A 25316-nucleotide genomic window follows, 5' to 3' on the forward strand; every position below is an offset into this window, starting at 1 on the left:
GCCTCTGCCAGCCCAGCTCCGGCTGCTGCAAGTTGGAGCACGGGATCCTGCTCCTGTTTGGTGCCTCCTGGTTCCCAGGCGCTGGCCTGTGAAGTCTGTGGGCATGTCTGGCTCTGCTCTGCACTGGGAAGGGCACGCCTGCCCCGCGGCTCCATGCTGGAGCGGAACACAGGTGCTGTCCTTGCTGTGCTGCCCAACCAGAGTTTTCCCTAACCAAAGGTAAATGATGACGTCCAGATTTTGTTGTAATAAAGCATTTTTTGTAATGCTTCAGATGCCTTCGCTTCATTGCCACACATGAAAAGCTCCCCAGTGATGGCTTCAAGCCTGGAAATAGGTTTTGTGTTTGAGGACTTGCCTGTGCGTTCCTGCAGGGGCTCACCCACGTGCTGCAGCGAGCCGCAGCTCTGCCTTCCCAACCCCATTTCTTAAATCAGCTGCTACTTAGGCTTTAAGCAATAAGCTGAATGTTGCAGAGTAAAGGCTTCTTATTTATTGTTTGGCAGACCGTAGGAGTCTGCTAAAAGTCCAGTTGCAAATGAGATGTGGGAAGATCGGGCTCTTTGCAGAAGCCTTCTCCCTGAAAGGATGAGGCAGGAGCAGGGAGAGGACTCCTGCACCCGAAGGCACTGCCCTCAGAGCCTGAGGGACCACAATTAACCAAATTAACTTCAGTAACATACAGGACTCTGCCACATCTCCCAGGTCCTGTTACACCACTCACACCCACGTTACCCTCCTGCTTCATGCACCCAGTAAATCCTGAAAGATTTGCTTTCTTTTCCTTCCTTTTCACATACAGCTCCTAAACAGCCACCTGCCTGGCTACTGCTCTCTAGGGTGTTTTTACCTGTGTAATGTGTATTTTTCAGGGACTGTGAAGGCCTGAGGGTGACCAAGATACTCACACACTGAATTTTCCATCTTGTAATTAGAAGAAATCTTCCCATGAAATAATTGATGAGTGGAAGAGGTGGTGAGGAAACTGCTTCTACAGAACAGCCGCTGCCACTGGCTCCAGGCTCCTGTGAGCTGAAGGAAAGAGTTACAAATAAGCAACGGGCAAGCAGTGTCGCGTAGATTTCTTTTCTTCCTCCACCACTGTGATCTCTGAGCCCTAACAGACAGATCTTTCTAAAGCAGCTATAACTCATAAATATTAATGGTGGTTAATCATGAGGCAGCAGTGGTGCAGAAGCAATAGTACTCAATGTGATTTTGATGTGCTGGGCTCACATCCCTGATGCAGGCAGGACAAGTCTGCTCCTTGTTCTGCATAGGAGACTCTCCTGCTTTACTGCTCCTTGTCCTTCCCATAGCTTACAACCAGGTGTGGGAGTGCTTGGAGTAAGGCCATAATGTGTGGGAGCAAGAGCAAGAGGAAATGTGGGCTGTGCAGGAGGAATGTCCTAGGGACACTGATGGGTCATAGAATCCCGGACTGGTTTGGGTTGGAAGCGACCTTAAAGATCATCCAGTCCCAACCCCCTGCCACAGGCAGGGACACCTTCCACTACAGCAGGTTGCTCCAAGGCCCATCTAACACTGCTGCATTTTCCTATGCAAGCCAATTCTCTGAACCCGATTCAGGGCATCAGGCAGCATTTGATGTGAATCTGCAGTTAATTCCATGTTCTTACTAAAAATAATTGAGTAGCCTAAGTTCTGATCACTGTAATTGCATCCTAATGAATTTATGTGTCAACTTGTTACATGCAACTTTGGTGTGTTCTGTAAATACCAAATTGAGTTCATCGTTCAGCCTCCAGCACCCGAAGCACCCGATGCTCATGATATGAGAAGGATGTGGTGCTGTTACTGGCTGTCCTGCTCCTTGGCAATGCTCCAGCCCCAGGCTGGGCACAGCCACTTCAATGAACAAACCTAGAACAGCCATATATATGTGTCTTAAGTATAAACAGTACAAGGTCTTTGCTCCTGAGCACTGGGATGGCTTAGGCTCCTCACTGTGGACTCATCCTAGTCCCAAGTGCTCATACAAAAGGAGGACTCGGTAACAGACCTTGCCAGGGACAGATCTGGCCTCTGCTGAGCGAACAGCCAGACCTGGGCTCCTGTCCCAGCCCTATGCTGCCCAGCCTCTGCCACCTACCCTGGCTGCTAACAGCTACTGGCTGCTGGTGCCCTACCGACATGTGGAAAGGGTTCCCTGGACAGGCAGAGAACAAGCTACAAACCCAGAAGTTAACCCAGAGAACAGAAATGTGTAATCCTGTTAACTTCAGTGGATGTTACAAACAATGCTGTTCACTAGACAAGACCAGAGCCTGTGTTCCTTGAAGGGAAAAGAAGCTTTGGCAAAAGTTAGTGAAATGATGCTGTGCTCCCATAATGGCTCTTTCCAGAACACTATTTACTGTCACCGTTTTTCATGTTTGCTCCCAAAATACTGACTACAGCTCCCCTACAAAGCTGTGCATGTTAGTTAACCTCATTAAATCCTAAAGGATTAGTCAGCTGTTCCTCAACCACAGAACTGTTAGGAAACATCTAAAGCTCCAAGTTATGTAGCTTGGAAAGTGATTTTCTAATACGGAAACTTCAAAGAGATTTTGAAATCCTGCAGTGTAAGGGAGACAGACTAATGTTAATCCACTGGAGTGCTGCTTAATGGCCTGGTTAATTTTTTCTTGCTAGGTCTATAAGCAGCTGAGCATGAAGGCTGCATTGTGATAAGCTGGGGTTAAGCTTCACCTTTGTTCACTGCATCCCCCTCCTACCACCCTGCTCATCACACACGGATGCGCTCTTCCCCATTGGATGACAGCACGTGCAGGTACCAAAGACTGTGCTGCTGTGCCCTCTCCTCACCCTGTTGCTTGTAGACATGTATAGACACAAACCCACTGGCGGAGGGTCTGCCCCAGGCCCACAGCCCCATCCACAATGGAGATCCTCTGCCTGGCCAGGGCCCATCCCCATCACAGAGGTGCTGGCTCATGGATGGAGCAGGTGCGTGTCCCTTCACTGATGAGGTGTCGTGCCAGTGCCAATGAGTGCCCAAGGACCACTGGGAACTGTGATGGGACAGGCAGTGATGTCCCTGAGAGAGAGAGCACGGAGGGTCCCTGCTCCCTCTCCCTCAATGTGCTGGGGGAACCACCTACACATCCCAAGCCCACCCTGATCCCCTGTGCTGGGGCCACTCCTCCCTCTGCCCATGCACTGTACAGCATCGAGAACCTGGCATCAAACAGGGTTTGTGGGACCATCCTTACTCAAATAAATAATGCTTAGTGACTGTGAAGTAATGGAGGAATTAAACACACTACGTTTTGAGAGCACAAAGTGTCGAAACGCACAGATTAATTAAACTTCACAGCCCCCCTGTGAGATGCAAAGGTAATTGCTCTGTTCACGGTGCACCTGGGAAAAGAGAGGAAGGGACTTGTTGTGGCAGCAGAGGCTCTGCAATGCAACAGCAGAAGCACAAGTGTTACTCCAGCCTCAAGAGGCCCATCTTGCCTCACCTAGGTCTACTGGGGCTGACAGGTCTACTGGAGCTGGGCTGTGTGATCCCATGCTTTGCTGAGCCAGGACTGGGATCCCTGGCTCTGGCCCCATCCTGCTGCTGCAGCCTGCTCTGCCCCTACGGCACTGGCCATGGTCTGCTGGGGCACTCAGATGCAGCACAGTGTATCCTGGGTTCCCGGCTTGTAAGTGTTGAACAGTATCAGTGTAATGGAAGCAGCCAGCAGTGCAGTCAGTGAGCCAGGCTGAATAATGTATTTGCTAGTGTGTTATCAGCTGAGAAACCTGTTAGTAATACAAATACATGAGAAGAAGCAAGAGGACATGAATGTTTAATTGGACGAGGGCATCCTCCAGGATACCCACATCCTTGCTCTTAGGCTGGGCCAGCACGTGTGGAGAGCAGGAGCACTCCGGAGTGTCAGACACACTGATGCATGTGCAGCCCTCCCAGTGTCTCTGAGGCACAGCTCTGCAGCCTTGCAGTGCCTGCAGTGCCTCGACAGTGTGCTCCTTGTCTTCACACCTTTCGTGAGTCCTTGAGCTGCCTCTGCATGTCCTTGCTACATCTTATTTCATTCACCTCAAAATCAAAGGTACCATATGATGCTCTGGAGACCAGAAATAGACCCTAGCAGCTGGACTCGATGTTAAATGTGTTTTCCAACCTAAATGATTCTAAATGATTTTATGATCCGCACAGAGAGTGCCCAAGCCTGCAGGTGCCCTCTACCACCAGGTCTGTCTTTCCTTTCTTACCGAAACTGGCTTTGAGGGCTGACACTGAAAAAGGGAGAACTTTGTACTCTACCACACTGCCCTTCACAGTGAGTTCTTGCTGAGCTGTGTGAGGGCTGGCATCTGTAAAATAGATCCATCAGCAAAGAAAGAAAAGTTCCTGCTTTCTGAGAGGGAAATTAATTTTGACATCTTAATTATAATCAGAGGAAAAGTTGGTGCTGGAATGGTGAGCTTTGAAGATTATTATATTGTCATTATTAATGACTACAAAAGAAACTAGATCTAAATGGTAACGGTAAAGTGTAATGGCATACCTATGTAACTTCTGTCATATCCCATTTACTCTAAAAGAGTCCTTTGCTATGAATTTGATAATAAAATCCAGAAGAACTTATCAAGTCTTGGTCCACAGTGGCATGTATTGCTGTATAAACACTGCTAGGAAAGAAGAATCTAGAAAACAAGTCTCACTCTGTTTAACGCAATAATTTAAAACCTGAATTAAAGGGCAAGTGTAGAGTCTTGCATCTGGGGAAGAACAACCCCATGTACCAGTACAGGTTGGGGGGTGACCTGCTGGAAAGTAGCGAAGGGGAAAGGGACCTGGGGGTCCTGGTGGACAGGAGGATGACCATGAGCCAGCAATGTGCTCTTGCAGCCAAGAAGGCAAATGGCATCTTAGGCTGCATTAGAAAGGGTGTGGTTAGTAGGTCAAGGGAGGTTCTCTTCCCCCTCTACTCAGCCTTGGTGAGGCCGCATCTGGAATATTGCGTCCAGTTCTGGGCCCCTCTGTTCAAGAAGGACAGGGAATTGCTTGAAGGAGTCCAGCGCAGAGCCACAAGGATGATTAAGGGAGTGGAACATCTCCCTTATGAGGAGAGGCTGAGGGAGCTGGGTCTCTTTAGCTTGGAGAAGAGGAGACTGAGGGGTGACCTCATCAATGTCTACAAATATGTAAAGGGTGGGTGTCAGGATGATGGAGCTAGGCTTTTTTCAGTGATATCCAGTGATAGGACAAGGGGCAATGGGTGTAAACTGGAGCATAGGAAGTTCCATGTTAACATCAGGAAGAACTTCTTTACTGTAAGAGTGCCAGAGCACTGGAACAGGTTGCCCAGGGGGGTTGTGGAGTCTCCTACACTGGAGATATTCAAGGCCCGCCTGGACAAGTTCCTGTGTGATGTACTGTAGGTTACCCTGCTCTTGCGGGGGGGTTGGACTAGATGATCTTTTGAGGTCCCTTCCAACCCTTGGGATTCTGTGATTCTGTGATTCTGTGAGTTATGGATGCCATAATGTAGGGATGGTATTTTTGTCTGGCCAATATGACTGGGCATAGGGAGGAAGGGAATAAAAAACCCAACTTAGGGGAAGTGTCTCACCAGTGGTCTTCAGGGAACAGTGGCATTTGTAAATGGCCTCTGATCATGAGACAGCCTCTGAAACGTGCTGAAAACCTTGGGGGAAATGGAGAAACCTGATCCAGGAGCTGAACATGGCACAGTGGGAAGATGACTGTTTCTTAGCCGGTGGATGCTCAGCTGTTGTACCCACAGCAAGATCACCATGGTAGCCATGGAAGATTAGGAGACATTTATGTCTTGAGTGCAGGGAGGTCTGGGGAGCTGCAGCAGCAGTCTCTTACAGCCCCACTTGCAGGCAGCTAGGGATGGGGTGCTCCAGATCCCTGAAAATCCCAAAGGGGAGGGCTTTACTGGTGTAATCCCTGGGGTCCCTGTTTCACCAGCTTATGCTTCTGCCATTTGCTGAGGAGCAGAACAGAGGAGCCAGAAGTCCCCCTACAGCTCTCTGGACCCCAGGTATGTTTTTTGCCAAGCAGCAATAACCTGGATGAACCCTTCCCTTGGGGTGCAGTCTGTTCTGTCAGACAGCATTATTTGTTTTCTTGTACTAAAAGATAAATTAACTTAAGCCCACTGTAAGAAGCTTATTTTAATATGAGCTGTAATTACTGCTGGGGCTGTAAAAAAGCTTTCTTTAAAACTTCTATCAAAGTTATTTGTGTTATTATTGCTTTCTGTGATGTGTCTGGATTTTACAAACAGCAAATAATTCTGCACTTCTCTTGGTTCCTTTGATAACATTTTGTAAGACAGATCTATTGAGACTCTAACTACAGTATTAACATTATAAAAGGAAGAATGGGGATAGTCTTTTCTAGTAAGTCTGATAAAACCCTTCCATGTCATTGCTGCTGCTTAAAAACTAATCATAGGAAGACAAGAGACATATTAATCATATAGCTTTGTACAGAGTAATGTAACCAGATATGAATTATCCTGTTGCTAAGAATAACGAAATCAGCCATCCTTCTTCAGCTGGGCAAGGTTTATTTGCCCAAATAAAACTTTCTCAAATGCTAGTGCAGTTGGAAGAGCTCCTCGAAGTGACAAAGACAGCTATGTCTACAATAGCAGCAAAACAAAGGCTGGTTTTGTTGGACTGGAATGGCACCTCGAACATCAGGGAGCAACCCCACTGCAGCTCGCAGAGGCTGACAATTAGTTCTTCCAAAGGAGGGGAAGGAAATGTGTTTTTCTGGTCCCAACTCTCCACTGCTCCTCCTTCATCCTCTTTTCTAGAGGTAAAGAAAACTAACTGCATGTCGTTGCAGGTCAAGCCCCCTCCCCTCCCTGATGGCTCCTCTTTCAGTGGGATCAGTGTAACTGGAGAGGGCAGGACAGCACCTCACCCTGTATCACTGGTTCAAATCCACCTTTATTGCTGAGATAGACATAGTTTGTCTCTGAAAGACAAGAGCAGACTGCAAATAACTGTAGGACTCTCGGGGAACTGGGGGGCAATGACTTACAGGAGTGGGCATCTGCTCTCCAGAAACTGGATTTTTCTTCTGTGTTCTCCAGAGAAGTTTGACTGTGTATGGACACAGTGCTAATAGAGTGCTCCATGAGCTCAGCCTGCTTCTCCTTGTTTCCCCACAGCTCACACAGCTGATACCTGGTCAGGAAAGAGAAAAGGAGCAGGAATCAGAGAGGAGCTGGGGATGACATTTAACAGGCAAAGACTAGGGTAGACTTTTGGACCGTGTCATCTATCCCAAAACCTTATGAACTGGGCTGTAAAACAAGGCTGCTACAGATATTTCAGATCCCGTTAAAGATGTTAAACCAGTGACAGGGCTGAACCGCTTATAAATGCTAACTCAGCTGCTGGTGAAGTAGGCTGACACTGGGGAGAAAGTTCAAGCAGGGGATTTTAGAGGGTGATAATCAGAAACATATCCAAATGTAGAGAAATAGTTGAATGGATGAACATGGTGAAACATCATCAAACCAATAGTTTCTGCTGTTTCTGATAAACAGTCTAAGGAGTGTACCAGGAGTAGTAGTTCCAAGTGTGGTTGAATTTGATTTGGTTTAGGTAAGCTCTCAAGAGAAATCATTTGCAACAGGTAATGCTGTTTCTCTGAGTGACTATGGATTCACAGACAAAAAGCCCCCCTCCAGCAGACAAACAAACAAGCCTAGCTTGAAAAAGCAAAAAGACAATCCTTTTTCTCAATTCCTAAGCTGTCTGATTCAAGTCAAAAGGTGCTTCCTGAGCTGGCAGTAGCCTAAATAATAACAGAAGTGCTGTAAGGAGTAAAGATTTGCCTCAATAACCCCAGCAAGTAGTAGACTTTAGAGGTGTTCATGTCTGAGGGCACACAGTGCCTGGTCCTTTCACAGTAAGTCTCCAATGTGGAAGAGAGCTGGCCTGTGACACCCACTAACCAGGGTTGCATCCTACTGTCAGCAGGGGCAATTTCCAGTTAATTAATTCAGTAGCAGTGATCCATCCTCTGCACAAGAAGGTGAATAGAGCTTCTACTGCAGCAGAAAAGCATTGTAGCTACTTGTGAAGCGGAACCCAATGCCTCAGCATGGCCAAGTGGAGGAATCTCCCCTCAGTGATGTAGAAGGAAGAGCACCAAAGCACCAAATAATGGGACCAGCAGAAATCAGGCCAGTTCTCCCACTTGTGTCCTTGCTGTCTGAAGACCTCAGCACTCTTTGCCTCCCCGAGCCATGTCAGAGCATCCCAATAGTTTTCTCCATCCTTCATTTTTCTGCAAAGCACTAAGCTCTAGATCTAGACTTAAACGCTCCATTACTATTTTTAGGCTCTAAATCCAACATGTAGACTTCAAACCCATGCTTAGCTGTGATTCAATACGTCTGCATGACTCTCAGTTCACTGTTTGACTGAGCCTTTATCCCCACTTTGCATTCATCGGCATCTGCAATGCTTGATCACATCACATTGCAGACGTTTCGTGTGCATCCCAGAGCGGGCAGCTGGGGGGGGGTATTTGCATAGGCTGCTTCTTTATTCACTTTGACAAGTCCTCTTAGTTCATCTTGTTAACTCTTATACAGAAAACTACAGCAGCAGCTAACCATGCTTGTAGCAGACATATGTGGAGCAGTCTCTGTAGTTGTGGTTTTGTTTTATTCTGGAAGTTTTGACTCTTGAGGGTGCACTGCACAGGAAACAACGAAGTATATGAAAAGTGCTTGAGAGTGTACTACTGTGTGCTCCAGACCTATCTGCTTACAACTGCTGATGGGAATTATTTCCCCTCTTTCAGTGCCTTGGGTTTTTTTGCCAGCTTGAGGATAACTAAACACTGCTGTCATTGTGCAAAGCACAGCAACACAGATTAAGAGCAGACTCATCAGTTGTCCAAGCCTTTAACCTGCTTGCAGATGCTTATATCAAGCAAACAAACCATTTGGTGTAATTTCTTTTCCTTTTCTTTCATGTTCTCCATTGCAGGGATCTGCCTATACACAACCTCCTTCCATGGAGGGTTCTTTCATTTTAAGAGCACTAGTTTAAAGGAACTTGTGGTGGTTCAGATATGAAATATTGTTGAATGTGCAGCTGGGAAGTTGAGGCATACAGAGAATCCAACTTGAATTAATTTACTGTATAGTCTTGGCCAAAACACAGTAAATTCCCAGAGCAACTCTCCAGTTGTTTGGCAATTTCACATGATTATTTATGAGACATTCAACGCCTATTGTATGTACTGATCACTAGTATCTGCATTGCTCAAGGATGGCTGTTTGTGGAAGGAGAGCAGAGAGAGGGGAGCAGGACATAAAACTGCATGAGAGCTGCTCATGCTGGCATTGCCTCTCGTTTGCATGCTGTGGCGATGCGTGTATTAAATACGGGCAGATTTATAGAGTGGCTTTGTAAGGGTGAAGCATTCATTGATAGTGATCTACAGCCTGCTGGGGCATTTTCCGTTCTCAGGTGAGGAGTCCAGACAGACACCAGGGATTAGTCAGCCCAGGTTGACACAAATCTTTATTAAGACTTGGGTTTATTCTCTAAGCTTTTTCGGCGCTTGATGAAATTCCCTGGTAAGACCTGCTTGCATGGCAGCTTCTGCTCCTGTACAAGATAATTTATGATGTGTTTAAAAGTTTGCCTTCAGCTAACTGTATCTTGGGGTCACACAGATTTCACAAAGGCAGTTCTGGATATGTCTGTCCACAGAATAGCAAGTGTCTGGCTTTGAACCACTTTTATCCAACCATGATTTGTTTATGCTTCCTTAGAGGCACATAGCTTACTGAATAATTTGTGTTTGAGATGAGTGCTTCTGTTAGGGAGGAATGCTGTGCCTACTGCTCTGTCCTGGCAACTATTTTTGTTGTCAGTTAATGCAGTGCAGCCAACCATCACTGCTGGTTCTCCCAAAAGCTTTAATAGCATTGTGGTCAGGTAGTGTTGTGAGACTGTCAGACCTCTTGTGTGCCCAGTCACTGGAAGGATTGACAGTAACACACTTCTACACATAAAAATCTCTGCACATAGCTCTGTATTCATGCAATTTGCTTTCACTGCATCCTTGCTGAGGATGGAATTGTTCTTATTTTGTGGGTGTATGTGTTGCCTGTGTATTTTTCCTGTCTGAGTCTCTTCCCTTTGAGCACAGGAGTGACGAACTGCATGTAGCACAGACAGTTGCATTCCAAGTGCTGGGCACTGAGAGAAGGACTTCAGAGAAGTCCAAATATAATGCCACAACTGCCTTTCTGTGCTCTCTGAGAAAGTGTAATTCATGCTGTAATTCAACAGCAGTCTGATAAGTTTTTGCTGTTTTGATTGCCTTTGAACTTTGCAGTGTGATAAACAAACCCTGCTTTCCTGCCTACCAAGAAGCTGCAGTGCCTTGATGCAGTTTATTTCCTTAGTTCTGGTGTGGTGGAGCTCAGTACCCTGGTTTTGTGGCATCTGTATATGTGCTGATGCCAACAGCAGAGTGGGACGGCAGCTGCCATGGCATGATGGGTGATGAACCAGAGATGCAGCACTGATTTCTCTTTGATGGCCCTTTTCAGCTTGCTGATATTTTAAATGCTAGTGCTCAGTAAACACACACCACCTCAGTAGGCTGGGGCTGGTGGTGGTGCAGAGCACGCTTCTTCTGTGCACTGCGAGGCGGTGCAGACACTTCACGTGTTTCTGAGCTGCAATGAGTAATCAGAAGGGAGGAAGGAAAGCAGGATGAACGTACGTGTTGTCATGTGGCATAGATGAGAATTAAAATTGTCTGTTGGTTCCCAAGCAATTTGTTCACGTTCCGAAGTTTGCTTTGAAATACATTCAACAGCACTATTTACTCTCTCAGAATACAGTGAGGCTGAAAGGTAAATGTGCAGCTTGAGAAGAGGTTTATCATTCATACACTGTACAACGGACCTGCGCAACTTACTGGCATTGTGGAGGTGGGGAGCTTCGTAAAATTTACAAAGGATCAGGAAGGGGTTTTTGGCTTTCAAATTTATACTGAAGACAACAGGACTTTCACTGAAGGAACAGCAGCTTCATGACTTGCTTCTGGTGTAAAAATAACAGAATAGGGCTAGTGGAAGGTGTCCTTGCCCACGGGAGGAGATTGGAACTAGATGATCTTTAAGGTCCCTTCCAACCCAAACCAGTCTGTGATTCTATGATTAGTGTTACTAGCTAGCTACCATTATTTGTGTAGCTGTCACCCATGTCAAGTGTGTAAGCACAGCAGGGATCTCACTCCGAGGCTTGAAAATCTCAGCCACTGAAAAGACTGAGTTGCATTTCCATACAATGAGGGCAGACAAGCCTCCTGCTTAGGGAGATAGAATACCTGCTAACCTTGGAGCCAAAAGGACACTCACGTCCTCTTTGAGATGTCCATGCTGTCTACACATGATTGTGTGTATTCTCCGGAACGTCTGGCACAGGCCCCTGTCAGCAGCTCATAAATCTTGGATCATGCCTGGTGTCACAATTCCTGTGTAAAATATTGAAGGTTGGTTTTCAATAATGTGACAGCGTCCCTTTTAATGTCCAGATCACGAACACCGCACAGCTCTCAGCCTTGCTTCCATTCTGCCAGTGTGAAAGAGAATTTGTCTCCAGCAGCTTTTCCCGTGCCTGTTGGCTGACAGCCCAACATACCTCAAATAGCACCGAGCACAATGAGCTCAACCTGTGCTTGTTGCAACTCCATTAATGCCGGAGGCATTACACCTCAGCTGTATTGGGAGCACTCGGTTTGTGTCCCCAGACAAGTTTAAATTACATTGTTTTAGCCCAGCGAGCACAGTTTTGTTATATGATTGGTGTTCTTCTAACTTCTTTGGAAACATTCCTGCTGTTTTGGTGGTAGTTACTGTGTAAGTGGCAGACTAACAGGCCTTAAAGGCAGTGGAATCTGTAAGAACAGCGAAATACCTGGTAGTAGAAGTTACTGGTGTTTGTTATGAGCAGGTTTTAGTGGTTTCTGGACCAGCCAGAAATTAACCACTTGCTGCTGTTTACCACTGCAGAACATTCCGTGTTGAAATGTGATCTTTCTAACCTGCTCTGTTGTGCAAACAGACGTAAACACAGGGACACAATGGCAACAACAATCCATTGTTTCACAGCTCAGCAAACATTCTTTGGACTCTGCAGATACCAGCTCCTTCGCTTCCTCCTATGGAAAGTACGTGAGTTATGCAAAGTCACACCTCTTTATTTGCAAACAACATCCATTCTGTACCTTCTCAGGACTCCGGTTTTGCAGCCCCAGCGCTCAGTGAGGGCCTCAACTTGCATGGCACAGCTGGAGCCTTCAAGATACTCCTGAAACACTGTCCAAAGTAACTTCACAGTGGAAATTCAGCCTCTGAGTTAGAGAAAAACAATTTAAGTGCACTGGGCAGAGAAATCTGTCATCTGAGCTGTAAAGCTTTTGAAGGTTTGGAAGTGTTCAAGGCCAGGGTGGATAAGGCTGGGCGCAAGCTGCTCTAGTGGAAGGTGTCCCTGCCCATGGGAGGGGTTGGAACTGGATGGGCTTTAAGGTCCCTTCCAACCCAAGCCAGTCTGGAATTCTGTGATTAATCTTTAGCTTTTACAGCAGTGACTGACTTGGAGTGAACTTTCCTGTGGTCAGTAATTTTTAGGGTTTCATTTATAGAATTGTAGAACCATAGAATCACAGAATAGTTTGGGTTGGAAAGGACCTCAAGATCATCCAGTTCCAACCCCCCTGCCATGGGCAGGGACACCTCACACTAAACCATCCCACCCAAGGCTCTGTCCAACCTGGCCTTGAACACTGCCAGGGACTGAGCATTCACAACCTCCCTGGGCAGCCCATTCCAGTGCCTCAGCACCCTCACAGTGAAGAACTTCTTGCTTAGATCCAATCTAAACTTCCCCTGTTTAAGTTTGAACCCGTTACCCCTTGTCCTATCGCTACAGTCCCTGATGAAGAGTCCCTCCCGTTTGTTAAACAGCTGTGCAGTGCTCCCAAACGCCATGGTTTTCATAGCACATACCTGGCGTGTAATATCCGTCCCTGGCCTGAGCTAATGGCCACACTGGAATCTTTGATACACAGATACATAAAAAAGCTCACGTGGAGAGCAAATGTGTTGGAGTTGCGTTTTCCAGTCAAAACCAGAGAAGTCTTCACGGGCATATCTAAATTGTAGCCATCGTTTTGACCTCTGCTTTGGCCCAAGGTTTGAACAGCTTTGAACCATCCGGCTCCAATGATGGCAGCCATGTGGACAGCGGCCATTGCGCCTATTGTGCTGTGCAGGCAGTGAATGCCAACACGGGAGGCAGCTGCATGCACACCCCACGGCAGCACTGAGGGGAGGATGGTGAGGAGCACAGGGCTGGTGCGGGGAGCCACGGGCACAGCGGCAGGGGAAGGTGGCCATTCAACCCCACAGTGAAGGGTCTCCAGAGTGCCGCCATGCAGCACGGCTGGAGCTGGGCACTGAGGGGAGATCCTGGCTGAAGGGGGCTCCTGATTGATGAGAGAACCCTGCCTGAGGCGGGCACTGACTGAAGGGAGGTCCTGGCTGAGGGGGGAACTCGGCTGAGGGGGCTCCTTTCTGAGGAGAGACCCTGCCTCAGGCGGGCACTGACCCAGGCAGGTTCCGGGCTGAGCGCGGATCTTGACTGAGCAGAGGTCCTGGCCCAGGCGGGCACTGGCTGAGGAGAGACCTTGCCCGAGGGGGCCGGTGGCTGAGGGGGGAACTCGGCTGAAGGAGCCCGTGGCTGAGGGGGGAACTCGGCTGAAGGAGCCCGTGGCTGAGGGGGGAACTCGGCTGAAGGAGCCCGTGGCTGAGGGGGGAACTCGGCTGAAGGAGCCCGTGGCTGAGGGGGGAACTCGGCTGAAGGAGCCCGTGGCTGAGGGGGGAACTCGGCTGAAGGAGCCCGTGGCTGAGGGGGGAACTCGGCTGAAGGGGCCCGTGCCTGAGGCGGAACCTGGCTGAGGGCACCCGCGGCTGAGGGGGCCGCTCCCCGAGGAGCACCCCCGCCTGAGGCGGGCGCCGCCGAGGGGTCTCCCGCCCGCCCGCTGAGGGGCTGTTCCCGGCCGAGGGCGGCCACACCCACCCCCCGCCGCGCTGACGGAGCAACCCCCGCCCCTTCGTGGGGAGGGGCGTGGCCAGCACCGCCCGACCGGGGCGCGGCGGCGGCGGGGGGGGGGGGGGAGGGGGCGCGTGCGGCGGGGCGGGTCCCCGGGCGGGGCGGGGCGAGCGCGGCGGGGCGGGGCTGGCCCGGGGCGGGGCGGCGGCAGTCGGGCGGCAGGCGCGGCCGGGGCGGGCGGCGGCGGCCCGCGGTGCGGTATGTCCAAGACGCTGCGGAAGAAGCGGCACTGGCTGAGCAAGGTGCAGGAGTGCGTGGTGTCGTGGGGCGGCCCGGCGGGGCCCGACCCCGACCTCCTGCGCGGCGGCGCCGAGCGCGGCGAGTTCGCGTACCTGGCAGGCCGCCTGCTGCCGGGCGGTGAGGGCGCGCCGGGCCCCGCGCTGCTTTCGGGCAAGGCGCCGGCGCCGGGCGACGTGCTCCTGGAGGTGAACGGCACCCCCGTCAGCGGCCTCACGCACCGCGACACGCTGGCCGTCGTCCGGCACTTCAGGGAGCCCGTGCGCCTCAAGACCGTGCGCCCAGGTGAGCCGCCCGCCGCAGGCCTCGCCGCGCCCGCAGGACCCGCGGCCCGCCCCGCCACTGCCCGCGCCGCCGCCGAGCCGCCGTGGATAGGCCCAGCCGCGCCGGCGCCCTGAGGGGCGGCGGGAGGGCCGCGGCGAGCAGCGGGAGCGCCGGCTCGGCGGGGCGCCGCGGGGCGGCTGTCGGGTTGGGAAAGTTTCCTCGGCTCCCGGGAGGGCGCCTCAGCCGAGCGGGGCGACCGGGGAGCGGAGGGGGGGTCCCGCTGCCGCGTCGGGGCTCGACCTGGCTCCGGGCGGCGCTTCTCCCGCCGGCCCGTCGGGGACGGGCAGCGGGTTGGCCTCCGAGGGGCGCCGGCGCGCTCCCGGTGACCGAGCCCGGGGGTTCCGCTGCGCGCCGTTGTCCGGCGGGGAGAGCGCCCGCTCCTCGGGCTCTGCCGCCCGCCTCTGCCCCCCTCCCCGTGCGGGGCTGCCCGGCGGCTCCGGCTCCCGAGCGCTACCCGGGGCGCGGTGCCTCGGGACGGGGGTGACGCCGCGCGGGGCGGGCGGAGGTCGCCGGTTTCAGGGGTGCGCGGTACCGGCTGTCCCGGGTCCGCGGCTGTGCGCGGTGCCTGTGCTCTCTGCTTCCCGGGCCCCGCGGGGTGCAGCGCTCAGGGCTGCGGAGCGGGAGCGCGGCTTGGAGAACGCCATCGCGCTGGCCTCTTGGCTTCTGGTTTGCCAGGGAGAAACCCCGAGAGCAGACGCTGGGTGTTCTTCTTCCATAGATTTGGATTAATTTTGAGTACGCTTTAATTAATTAACACTATCAGATCATTGCGGTAAGATCTTTGTCGACATGCCTGTCAAATGTCAAGTTAATGCTGGATAGTGGTACCGGCAGTCATAGGAGCTAATGATTCACAGTGTAAAGAGCTTCAGATTTACCGCTTCCTTGCTCAGAGGATCCAGGTCTCAGCACGATGTGTTACAGAGAAACTGTCTCTGTTAAACTGCTTCTCTCTGAATCCCAACTGGAATAGGTAGCTCCACCACTGAAGTCTGTAATGCTTCTTATACAGCTTTTTTAACGCCTGTTTTGTACTTCTTTTGTAACTGCTGGGTTGTCATTTGACTTTAGGTAATATATATTTTAAATCAGATTTTCCTTGTTTGACCCCTACTGAAAAGTCATCCTCTATATAGAGCCTGTGCCCTTGGTCCTGATGCATGGTGCTTGTTAGACAAAGTAAAGGCAGAAGGAAAACAAACACACCCCTAAAAGCACCTACAGAAGCCTGGTAGGCTTTGGAAGATGTCTTTAGTTCCAAAATTGGAAATCCCATAGGAATGAAGAAAATAAAAAAGAACAAACAGTTGCAAATTATAAGAGGATTAAAAAAAAAATCCTGAGGAGCAAATCAAGATAGAAAATAATAATAAATCTCTTCTAAAAAGAGAAAGCTTATGGAAGATAAATCTATAGTTAGATAATCAAAGGAATTCCTTCTGTTTACTACAGAGGGTAATAGGGGTATTCCTGTACTGGGACTTTCCATAAGGGAGAGGTGTCTCAAGCTGTCAAGTTAAAACTGGCCAAGAAAGTTTAGATGTAATTGATACAATGAACAGTAGAAATTGGCCAGGGCCAGATGATGTTCATCAGGAGCTCCAGATATGAGCCACCAAAGGCCAGTGGGTTGCTCGTCCCTTAAATCACTGGTGGTGTGGAAGAGGGTAAGAGGTGGAGAAAGTGTCTGGAAGATCAACAGGACTGACTTCCGATTACAGCAAGCTGGCTAAAAATATAGCTTAGAATGAAACTGTTGGGGTTGCTTTTTAGAAGTCTGTAGTTTTTAAAGGTTCACTGGTTGGTTTAATCAAATCTGAGTATTTTGGTGTGGTGGATTTTCAAATAGGCTTTCAACAAGGCAATGCCAGACCCTGAGCAAAGCTCTCGGCGAGTAAGCGTTGTGTGGCAGTGTAGCTGCCAAAAGATAAGAGCAGAATTCCCCTGTGGATTAGTAACTGGTTAAAACACAGGAACAATGTTTTCGACAGAAGGAAGCTACTGCTGGAGTCTTGCAAAGACCTGTGCTGTTTAATGTACTCATCCAGAGCTTGTAAACTGAACAGTAGGTTGAGTTGTAAGAAGAGAACTAGCATTTTTATGGTGACTTTTATATAACTTTTGGAACGAATCAAACTAAAGCTTCAGATCCAGTAATTTTTCCCATACTGGAAAATATTGCCAGCTTATTTACCACATCAGATGAGTTTTGCAGTAATTTTCTGTGTTAGACTTAGTGTCCTTAAATACAGGATTTTAAAGCATACTGTTTCTCTTGGTTGTTTTCTCAGCAAGGTTGCCACAGCAGCGCTCAGTGGCAGTATTCCAGTTAGGATATATGTAATTAGGAAAGTTGTTGACAAGGCATTCTCTGCAAAGACCTGTGACTTTGAATTTGGCTTCCATTCCACCCCTTGTGATCCAGAGCAATCCAGACTTGCTGATCTTTGGAAAGTGGCTGGGAAGATGTGCAGGGTTGTGGTGGTGAAGGGAATGAGGGCTGGGGGGCTGGTGGTCCATGGTGAGCTTGCAGTATGTCTGAGTTCTCAGAGACCTGTCATTGCATTACTGGTTTTCTTAGGATCCTCTGTTTTATACTTCTCTCCAGTCAAAACTGCTCTCTGTCAAATGAAGTGTCATGTTGAAAGGCATTGAGTGTCTGCCAGCACGCCTTCATGTGCCCAATGGCTCTTCAGATTTGAATGCTATTGGGACGCAAGTCTGAGAAGGATCCAACTTCAGGGTTCTTCACTGTGACAGTGCGGAATTTGTCTTGTCACTGAATTTTAGAATTTATATAAGGCACTTATGGTCTGTGCCTGCATTTTAGAAAGGCAGCTTTGGTGTTTGAGAGCTGCCTCTGTCTTCCAGGTGAAGGTGAAAGAGACTTCTTTCTGTGCAGGTGCCCTGATAGCCTTGAACAGCATATCAGGGGACTGGACTGCTTTATTTCGAGTAGGGATCTATTCCTTCATTAAAGGCAGCAACAGCTTTAGTTGACAGCAGTAAAATCTGTCTGTGATACTTCTAGCAATCTCATAGAAAATTTAAAATGGAAATTGCAAGATGCTGTTTAGCCTTGTTTGATAAGACACTTGAAAGATACGAATGTTAATCTGAATGCCATCTGTTAACTGCACATCACAAATGATGGACCATTTTGTTGATGCAGAATTTTGTCCTTCTCTTTCCTTGCTGAGGATGGGGAACAAGACCAGTGTTGCCAGGGCCAAGCTGGATGGGGCTTTGAGCAACTTGCCCTAGTGAAAAGTGTTCCTGCCTGTGGCTGGGGATTGGGACTGGATGAGCTTTAAGGTCCTTTCAACACAAACCAGTCCGGGATTCAGTGTGCCACAGGCTGGAGATGAGTGTCATCGATGCCACAGCCATGCCACAGACAAGGTCTGCCCCAGATGTTTGCAGGTGAGCTGGAAAATCTTCAGTTCCAGTATTGGTAGGGGTTGACATAGCAAAGTCTGCAGAAGGCTGGTCTCAAGCTCTGCCAGTACAACTGGTCTCATACTGGGATCTGAGTTGTCTGAACAAAAGTTAAATATCCCTTCATTCTAGTTGATGTTTGAGATTATAACCTCGCTTCTTGCCTAATTCATCATCATCTTGATTGGATGCGCAAAGCAGCAGTACAGAGAAAGAAGGCTTTTTGAGCAGTGGGGTACTAGTATGTGCACTAATATGGGCTGGCTCATTATAAAGAGCAATTTGTATTATAGCCACACTCAGGAGGTGCTGGTTTGGAGCTAATCACCTGTTTACATGCATCCAAATGATGGCTGCCATGTGGCTTGACGACTTTCCCTGCCCAGTGTTACCAGGGTTAGTGTGTTAGACTTGTAACTAGCTGGCACTGCTGCAGGTTCTTTTATTTCAGTTAAGGAAAGACTAAAGCGTTTTGGTTTAGTTCATCCTCTGAGGGTATCTACTAGTTGCATGTATCATTCAGATTTAGCCAGAAAGATGGTTGTGTGCGCAGGTGAGCCTGCTTGCTAAAATACTCATCAGTGCAACTTTGAATACCTTCTTCATAGCAATATGGTAGCCAAAATACATCAAAACTAGGTTGCAGGCTTAAAGTAAGAAAATTTACTGATCTGCAAGTTCCTCTTGCAGCAGTCGGAGTTGCCAGATACTGCGTAGGAAGGAATGTGTTTTCCTTCCAAACTAAGGAGCTTTGCTGAATACATCTACTTTGTGGCAATTATTATGGTTTCATGGCCACTATAACTAGCATCTGGGAAGTAATGGGCAGAGTCTTGTAGCTCTTCCACTTGAGGAACTCTTCCAGAGCTCATAGTTTTGTCCCTTGGTTGAGAGAATGCATGTTGGCTCCACTGTGTCAAACTGATCTTTAATCAGAAAAATGCAGCAAGGTTTAAAATGATGAAGAGTTCCCTTTAGACTGTTATCTTTCTTTTTCAACAGTCTCAGTGCTTCTGGAACTACTAAACCTCGATGTCCTATGTACTTGTTTTGTAGCTGACTTCCACAGTTGTGGCTGGAGCTCTTCCTCCAAATGGGGCATTTATTCATTATCTCCAGGCTGGATTGCCTCGCTGCAGTCAGATGTCAGTTATGCCTTTGATGTTCTTTTCCCTCCATGGAGGACTTCTCAGCTCATGCTCACACAGCTCGGGGGATCTTTATTTTTTCAGTCTTTCATGCAGTTGGCAATACATAAAGTACTCCCCAGTCCAAAGCTGATGCACCTTGCTGCTTTGTGTGCACTCAACCTTTCGACCTGGGAGCTCGAACTGCTTCTAATCTATTGCTGTGCTTGAAGTACAGTGCAGAGAAAGAGGTGATTGACAGGTGGAGGTAGTTCTGAACTTCTGGGTACCAAATTAATTTTTCCGAGTCAGTATCTTTCATGTAATGCTCTTGGGACTTGCAGGTCCTGAAGCTAGCAAGGCCTTTTCTTACCAAAATGCTCTCCTGATCAAAATCTAGTGCAGACTTACAAGACAACAACTTAACTGCAGGATGCGTTTCCTCATGTGGTGGTAAAATTGTGTGGTGATTGATCCCAAATGCCTCCCTTTACCAATAGGAGTTAATGGCAGTGTTTAGAAGTCATGTGTATGGGGGTCCCTTCTCTGAAGCAGAATGAATGAAAGTGGTGGTGACAAATACAGTGACTCAGATTCAGCGCTCGAGACTTAATACTCCAAGCTGAGTATGTAAGACTCATTTACATTTTCTCTTGTGCTTGAAGTAGGTACAAAACCTCCATGTGGGGGTAAACATTTGCATGTTTGGCAATTAAGGCAGGGAGGAGAGCATGCTGCACTCTGAGGCTGTTCTCACAAACTCGGATGAAATCTAAATGTGCCGTGTTAAAACAGAGCTCTGAGTACACACTTGGATCATTCTGCCTGTCGGTGGAAAGGCATTACCCTAGTTCTGTGTTTCTCTGGAAGCTGGCATTAGGCCAGCTTGGCGATCAGACACACTGATGTGTTACTCTGGTCTGAGAACCTGAGGCAGCCAGCTTGGGTCCCTCGGTCCTTGATGCATGATAGGTGAGGGGCTGCTGGATGCTTGTGTGCAAAACTGCCCTCCCTGCTCTAGAGTGCATTGGGAACAGATCCATTTTTATAGAAGGCAAGGTTGATTTGATTTGCCACACTAAGAAAAGCCCAAAACATACAGGGTTGCTGTAACGAATGTGTAGGGTACCCCAGTTTCATGAAACTGGGCAGAAGACAGATGTGCACTCTTAGGAAACTGAGCAAGAAATGCTTCCTGCTGGAGGCTGTCATTTCTCTAAAGCATCAGCAGTAGCAGTGTGTGTCCTTATAGCAGTTTGAGAGAGCTGCCTTGCACAAAAAGCTATTAGCTTGCATCTCAGATGTGTGAACGCAGAGGACTATCAAGCACTTGCCAAGGGATGGGTGTGAGTATGTGCATGTAATTTATAATCTTGTTTCTCACATCCATCTTTATATAAACATATTATTCTTGGCATAGAACATACTGCCTTTCCCTTTCACATACTCATTGTTTAAATTTTACTGTGATGAGTACTGTGTTAATGATTACACCCTAAATGTGCTTTAATTATTCTGCTCTTTCTTGGCATGCTGGTTTCAAATGGTAACAGGGCCTCGTGGATTTCCTAGTGTGCTGCTTAACACCATGGTTTTATTTTGCACCTCTTTATTTCCTTCAGGAGAGCCCATCCTCCTCCTTGTACCATTCATCGGTGTCTCTCAGGAGAGACTCAGCAGAACAGTGTGGGGTAAAGTCAGCATTTACCTGGAGCTGGTGGCAGAGCAGATGGTGCAGTTGGTGTTCTCCAAACCCACCTCCTGTGTCCTTTGCTTTAGGGGAGTGAGATTTTCACTAGGACTGAAGAATCAAACACTTGTATTCCAGTTATTCCTGGAAGGAAGTTTTCTCATTCAGGTAGACAGTTCGGATTGAAATTCTTGCATCCACGTCTGTTGCTTTCCTATTAAAAGACAAAAGCTTAGGCTTCCATGCCAGCATGGAACTTGTTTAAAATCCTTGAAACTAATTTTGCCATTACTCTTCAATGGCAGGAGGTTTTCTGTTCTATGTGAGCGAGCCAAGAACAAAATAAATACGAGGCTTTATTAGCAGCCATGATTTCAAGAGCAGATTTGGTCTTCATTATTTTTGTCTAAGTATTGCTCTTGCGTTCTTGGCTGGCTTTAAAGAAATGCTGGTTAGATGTAGAAAATGGCTGGGTTTATCACTCAAAAGATACAATTTCCTTATTTATTTTATTATTTTTTTTTAAGAATGTTCATTTTCTTTTTATTAAGCAAAGACATTTCAAACCAAACCCGTCTTTTTAGAAAACCCCTGCAGCGAACAAGCTGTGCTTGTCTAACTTGCTATGCACTGTCCTCCTTTAGCACTGAAATGTCTGCTTTGAGGTATTCTTTAGGTGATCATTCCTAAAAAAAAAAACAAAAAAACAAAAAAAAACCCCAAAACCAAGAATACCAACCAAAAAGTTAAACTATCACAATTATTGTGCATTCAAATTAACAGCTGAAAAACTTGCTCCAGTTCTGATCGTTGCTCTGTTTTCAGGTCTTGGAATTCATTCTTCTGGTTCTTGTTTTTAATTCATGATTCTTCCTTTTAAGAAGTGTCTGGTCACATTCATGGAGTGTAAGTTAAATCACATCTTGTTCCCTGAATGGGAACAACTTCCTTCTTCAAAGCAACAGTATTCCTGAGAGTACTAGATTTGGATTAAGAAAAATACGAGCTCTTTGTATTTGAGTGTAAATGCCTTGTTTAGTTCTGCTGAACAGAAGGTGAATGGAAAATGCAGTAGGAAGATTACAGACTTGTATTGATCTGTTACACAATCATGGAAAACAGAATCTTAACTAATTCATCCTCTCAGTTGCTAATTACTAGTGGAATCTGTGTTAATCTTTTTTGGGCTCTCTGCGGGTCATAGGGGGAACAGGAGCTGCTCCCAGGTGACAGACCAGCAGTTGCTGAATCCGATGGGTGACCTTCCAAGCTAATCAGTTTTAAAAGCAAGAGGGTACCCTTTTGGTGAGAAAGGGAGTATCCTAGGGAAGGTGTGAGTGTGGTATCAGGGAGACTCTAAAGACACTATTGGAGAAAAGGACATTGGTCAATGGGTGCAGCAAGTCAAGCGATGCTGCAGTGTCTCTTACTTTTCCCACACTGGCATTTAAAACCTACGTACAAGCTGTCCCTTAGTGCTGCTGTTTAAGATGCAGAATAGGGGTGGTTGCACGTAGCCACGGTCTACAATTAGTTTAGGTGTAGCTTTCAATATAAAATACAATCATAGCAGTCTTCAAGCTCATGTCACCGTGCTTTATTTTTGTCATATGCAAATCATACAATCACAGCGTGGTTTGGGATGGAAGGGACCTTAAAGCCCATCCAGCTCCAACCCCTGCAGCGACACCTTCCACTGGAGCAGCTTGCTCCAAGTCCCTGTGTCCAACCTGGCCTTGAGCACTGCCAGGGATGGGGCAGCCACAGCTTCTCTGGGCACCCTGTGCCAGCGCCTCAGCACCCTCACAGGGAAGAGCTTGTGCCTAAGAACTCATCTCAGCCTCCCCTCAGGCAGGTTCAAGCCATTCCCCTTGGCCTGTCCTTACAGGCCCTTGTCCCAAGCCCCTCTCCAGGTTTCCTGCAGCCCCTTTAGGCACTGGAGCTGCTCTCAGGTCTCCCCTTCCGGAGCCTTCTCTTCTCCAGGCTGCCCCAGCCCAGCTCTCTCAGCCTAGCTCCACAGAAGAGCTGCTCCAACCCTCGCAGCATCTCCATGTTAAAGTAATGATCTTACATGGAAATGTAATTTCATTGCAAAGCACACTAAGGTTGTTAGACATAACTCTGGGCTTTCTCTGACTGAGCTTTTACAGTGTGTTTTCACAGCTACCTTTAAAAATGCTTCCTTAAAGCTGCTTTTCAATATGGATGTTTCTCAAGCCTGTAATTTTTCCTGAATTGTTGTTTGCTCTCAATTAAATGTTAACTTCTTCAAATTGAAAATCACTAGCGTGATTACTATCCATCCCGTGCCCCTCTTCACTTGCTGAACAGTAGTCTAGTTTGTATAGACTGATGCATTGTATGTTATTTTCCTCAGATACGGTTAAAAAGTCAATTCCTCTAAGCTCTGGATTGCCATATCTCTTCAGTTACCTGTATAAAACCAGTTTGAATTCCAGCTTATCAGATCATAGTGCACTTGAATGCTGATTCTTACCGTGTTCTACTTCAGTGCCATTTCGTTACTGACTTCTGGCAATAAATACAATCAGACTAACAGCTGGTGTCTTATGAATATGGATTGTGGATGTTAGATAAACATCAGAAGTGTTCTGGGTTTTGTGTCTAGAAATGTGTCATCTGTATGTATGATAATGAAGTGTTCTTTCCAAAAGATGGGAAAGGCAATCAACAAGGTTAATGTGGTTGTGTGAATTGTCTGTTACTGAAGTTGTCTTTTCTTTAATCCACTGCATTTGGAAATTGAGACCATGCCTTCTTACAAATCCAGTAGTGTTTTACTACTATATTCTAGTATTGCCCTAGAACTTAACCCAAAATCTTGACTGCAACAATAGCTGCATTGCGCTTGTTGGTTTGGTGAGGCTGGGACCATCCAGGACCATCTTTGGCACTGGGTGTTCAGAACAAGCCGGTAGCATCATCTTGTTGAGCCAACACATGCATGGCAGGTTGGATCCAGTGGCGAACACGGGAAGTGCAAGTCACAAGTTGGTGTTGCCAAATTCTGCATATAATACCAAGGAGTGCTTCGAGGATGACTGCTCACCTTATCTCGGAGACACAGAAGTAGGGGAGATGCAAAGGAGGGGATCACCAGCCTGGAAAAACTCTTGTGCAGCAAGACAGAGAAAGTTGGAATTACAGCACAAAGGGAATGAGTATGAGAAATGAGAATATGCAATAATGGTACAAAAGAGCAGGATTAAGAGTTTGTGGCTCCTTCTCTCACAGCAGAGTATGAGGCTTTAACCCTGATGGCAGGAAATGCATCTGCAGGCACGTGGTGTGCCAGGGCAGTCACTGGAGTCGGGCTGAACAAGGTTCAGTAATTGAACTTTGCCTTTTAACACTTACTACGCTAGTGACTTGTGTGTGCTAATCAATAACTGTGTGGGGAAGGCACAGATGTTCACATTTCCTCTAGTATGATCCCCATATACCATCAAACTTTGCACCATTTGGCAAGCTCTGGCCTGGTGGAGCCTGAAATGTTTGCTTTGCAGGGTGTGTTGGTCATATCTCTGCTGTAGTGTGCTTCCTGGCTGTTCAGGTGTGACATTGGACACATTGAACACATCCTACTGTGCACAGCCACCCCAGTGTGCCTCACACGTGCCAGCATTGAGTGTGGTGTGCCCAGAGCTGCCACCATGATGGAGGATGCCTGCCCAAGGACCACCACAAGAAGAAATAACTGCAGATGTGGGATACACCCTGGCCATGTCCAGGGTTGCTTTATGAAGCTTATTAACAACAGGAAATAAAGAACTGGAGTTTTCATTTTGAAAGAAGGTACTTTTCTTGCAGTTACTGGAGCACCTGGAAGGTGTGAACTGGGGTGATGTTCGCTCCATTCTTGGCTTGTGGCTTCACAACCTTCAGTAGCTGTCTGCAGATCATTACGGGTTTGCATACATACAAACACTTTCAGAAGCTTTCAACTCAAGATGTATCACAGGTTAAACATCGTAGTCATTTAAAAGAGAAAACCAAAGCTCCCTTTCTCACCCACCCCACTGAAAGCCCACAGGCATTTTTAGGCCTGGCCATCAGCCTTTCTACTTCTTTGTAGTGCAAATATGCATAAAGATCTTGCGTCTCTAGAAATAAAAATGAATGCTTGGTATGTTCCAGTGGTGTTTACCTGCTGGTAATCAAGTGTGCTTTGAGGTATGCAGCAGTGGCCAGCTTCTCTAAGCTGTGAAGAACACTAAAGGCCTTTTTGCATTTTCAAAGTACAAGTTGGGAGCTTTGTGCAATCATCTGCCAGAAAGCGCTCTGAAAACCAGCCA

General features: G+C 47.7%; 1 protein-coding gene across 5 annotated transcripts in view; it reads left to right on the plus strand.

The window, feature by feature from the left end:
- The first annotated feature begins 14343 nt into the window (after positions 1 to 14343).
- Positions 14344 to 25316, plus strand: part of MAGI3 (membrane associated guanylate kinase, WW and PDZ domain containing 3) — a 75690-nt gene continuing 64717 nt past the window's right edge. For all 5 annotated transcript variants that reach the window (XM_065698336.1, XM_065698337.1, XM_065698338.1 and 2 more), the window contains exon 1: positions 14344 to 14706. In XM_065698336.1, coding sequence (XP_065554408.1) covers positions 14385 to 14706 — 322 coding nt within the window. In that variant the 5' untranslated portion in view covers positions 14344 to 14384. The remainder of the gene's footprint in view (positions 14707 to 25316) is intronic.

This window comes from Lathamus discolor, chromosome 19 (assembly GCF_037157495.1).
Source record: "Lathamus discolor isolate bLatDis1 chromosome 19, bLatDis1.hap1, whole genome shotgun sequence".
Lineage (NCBI taxonomy): Eukaryota > Metazoa > Chordata > Aves > Psittaciformes > Psittacidae > Lathamus > Lathamus discolor.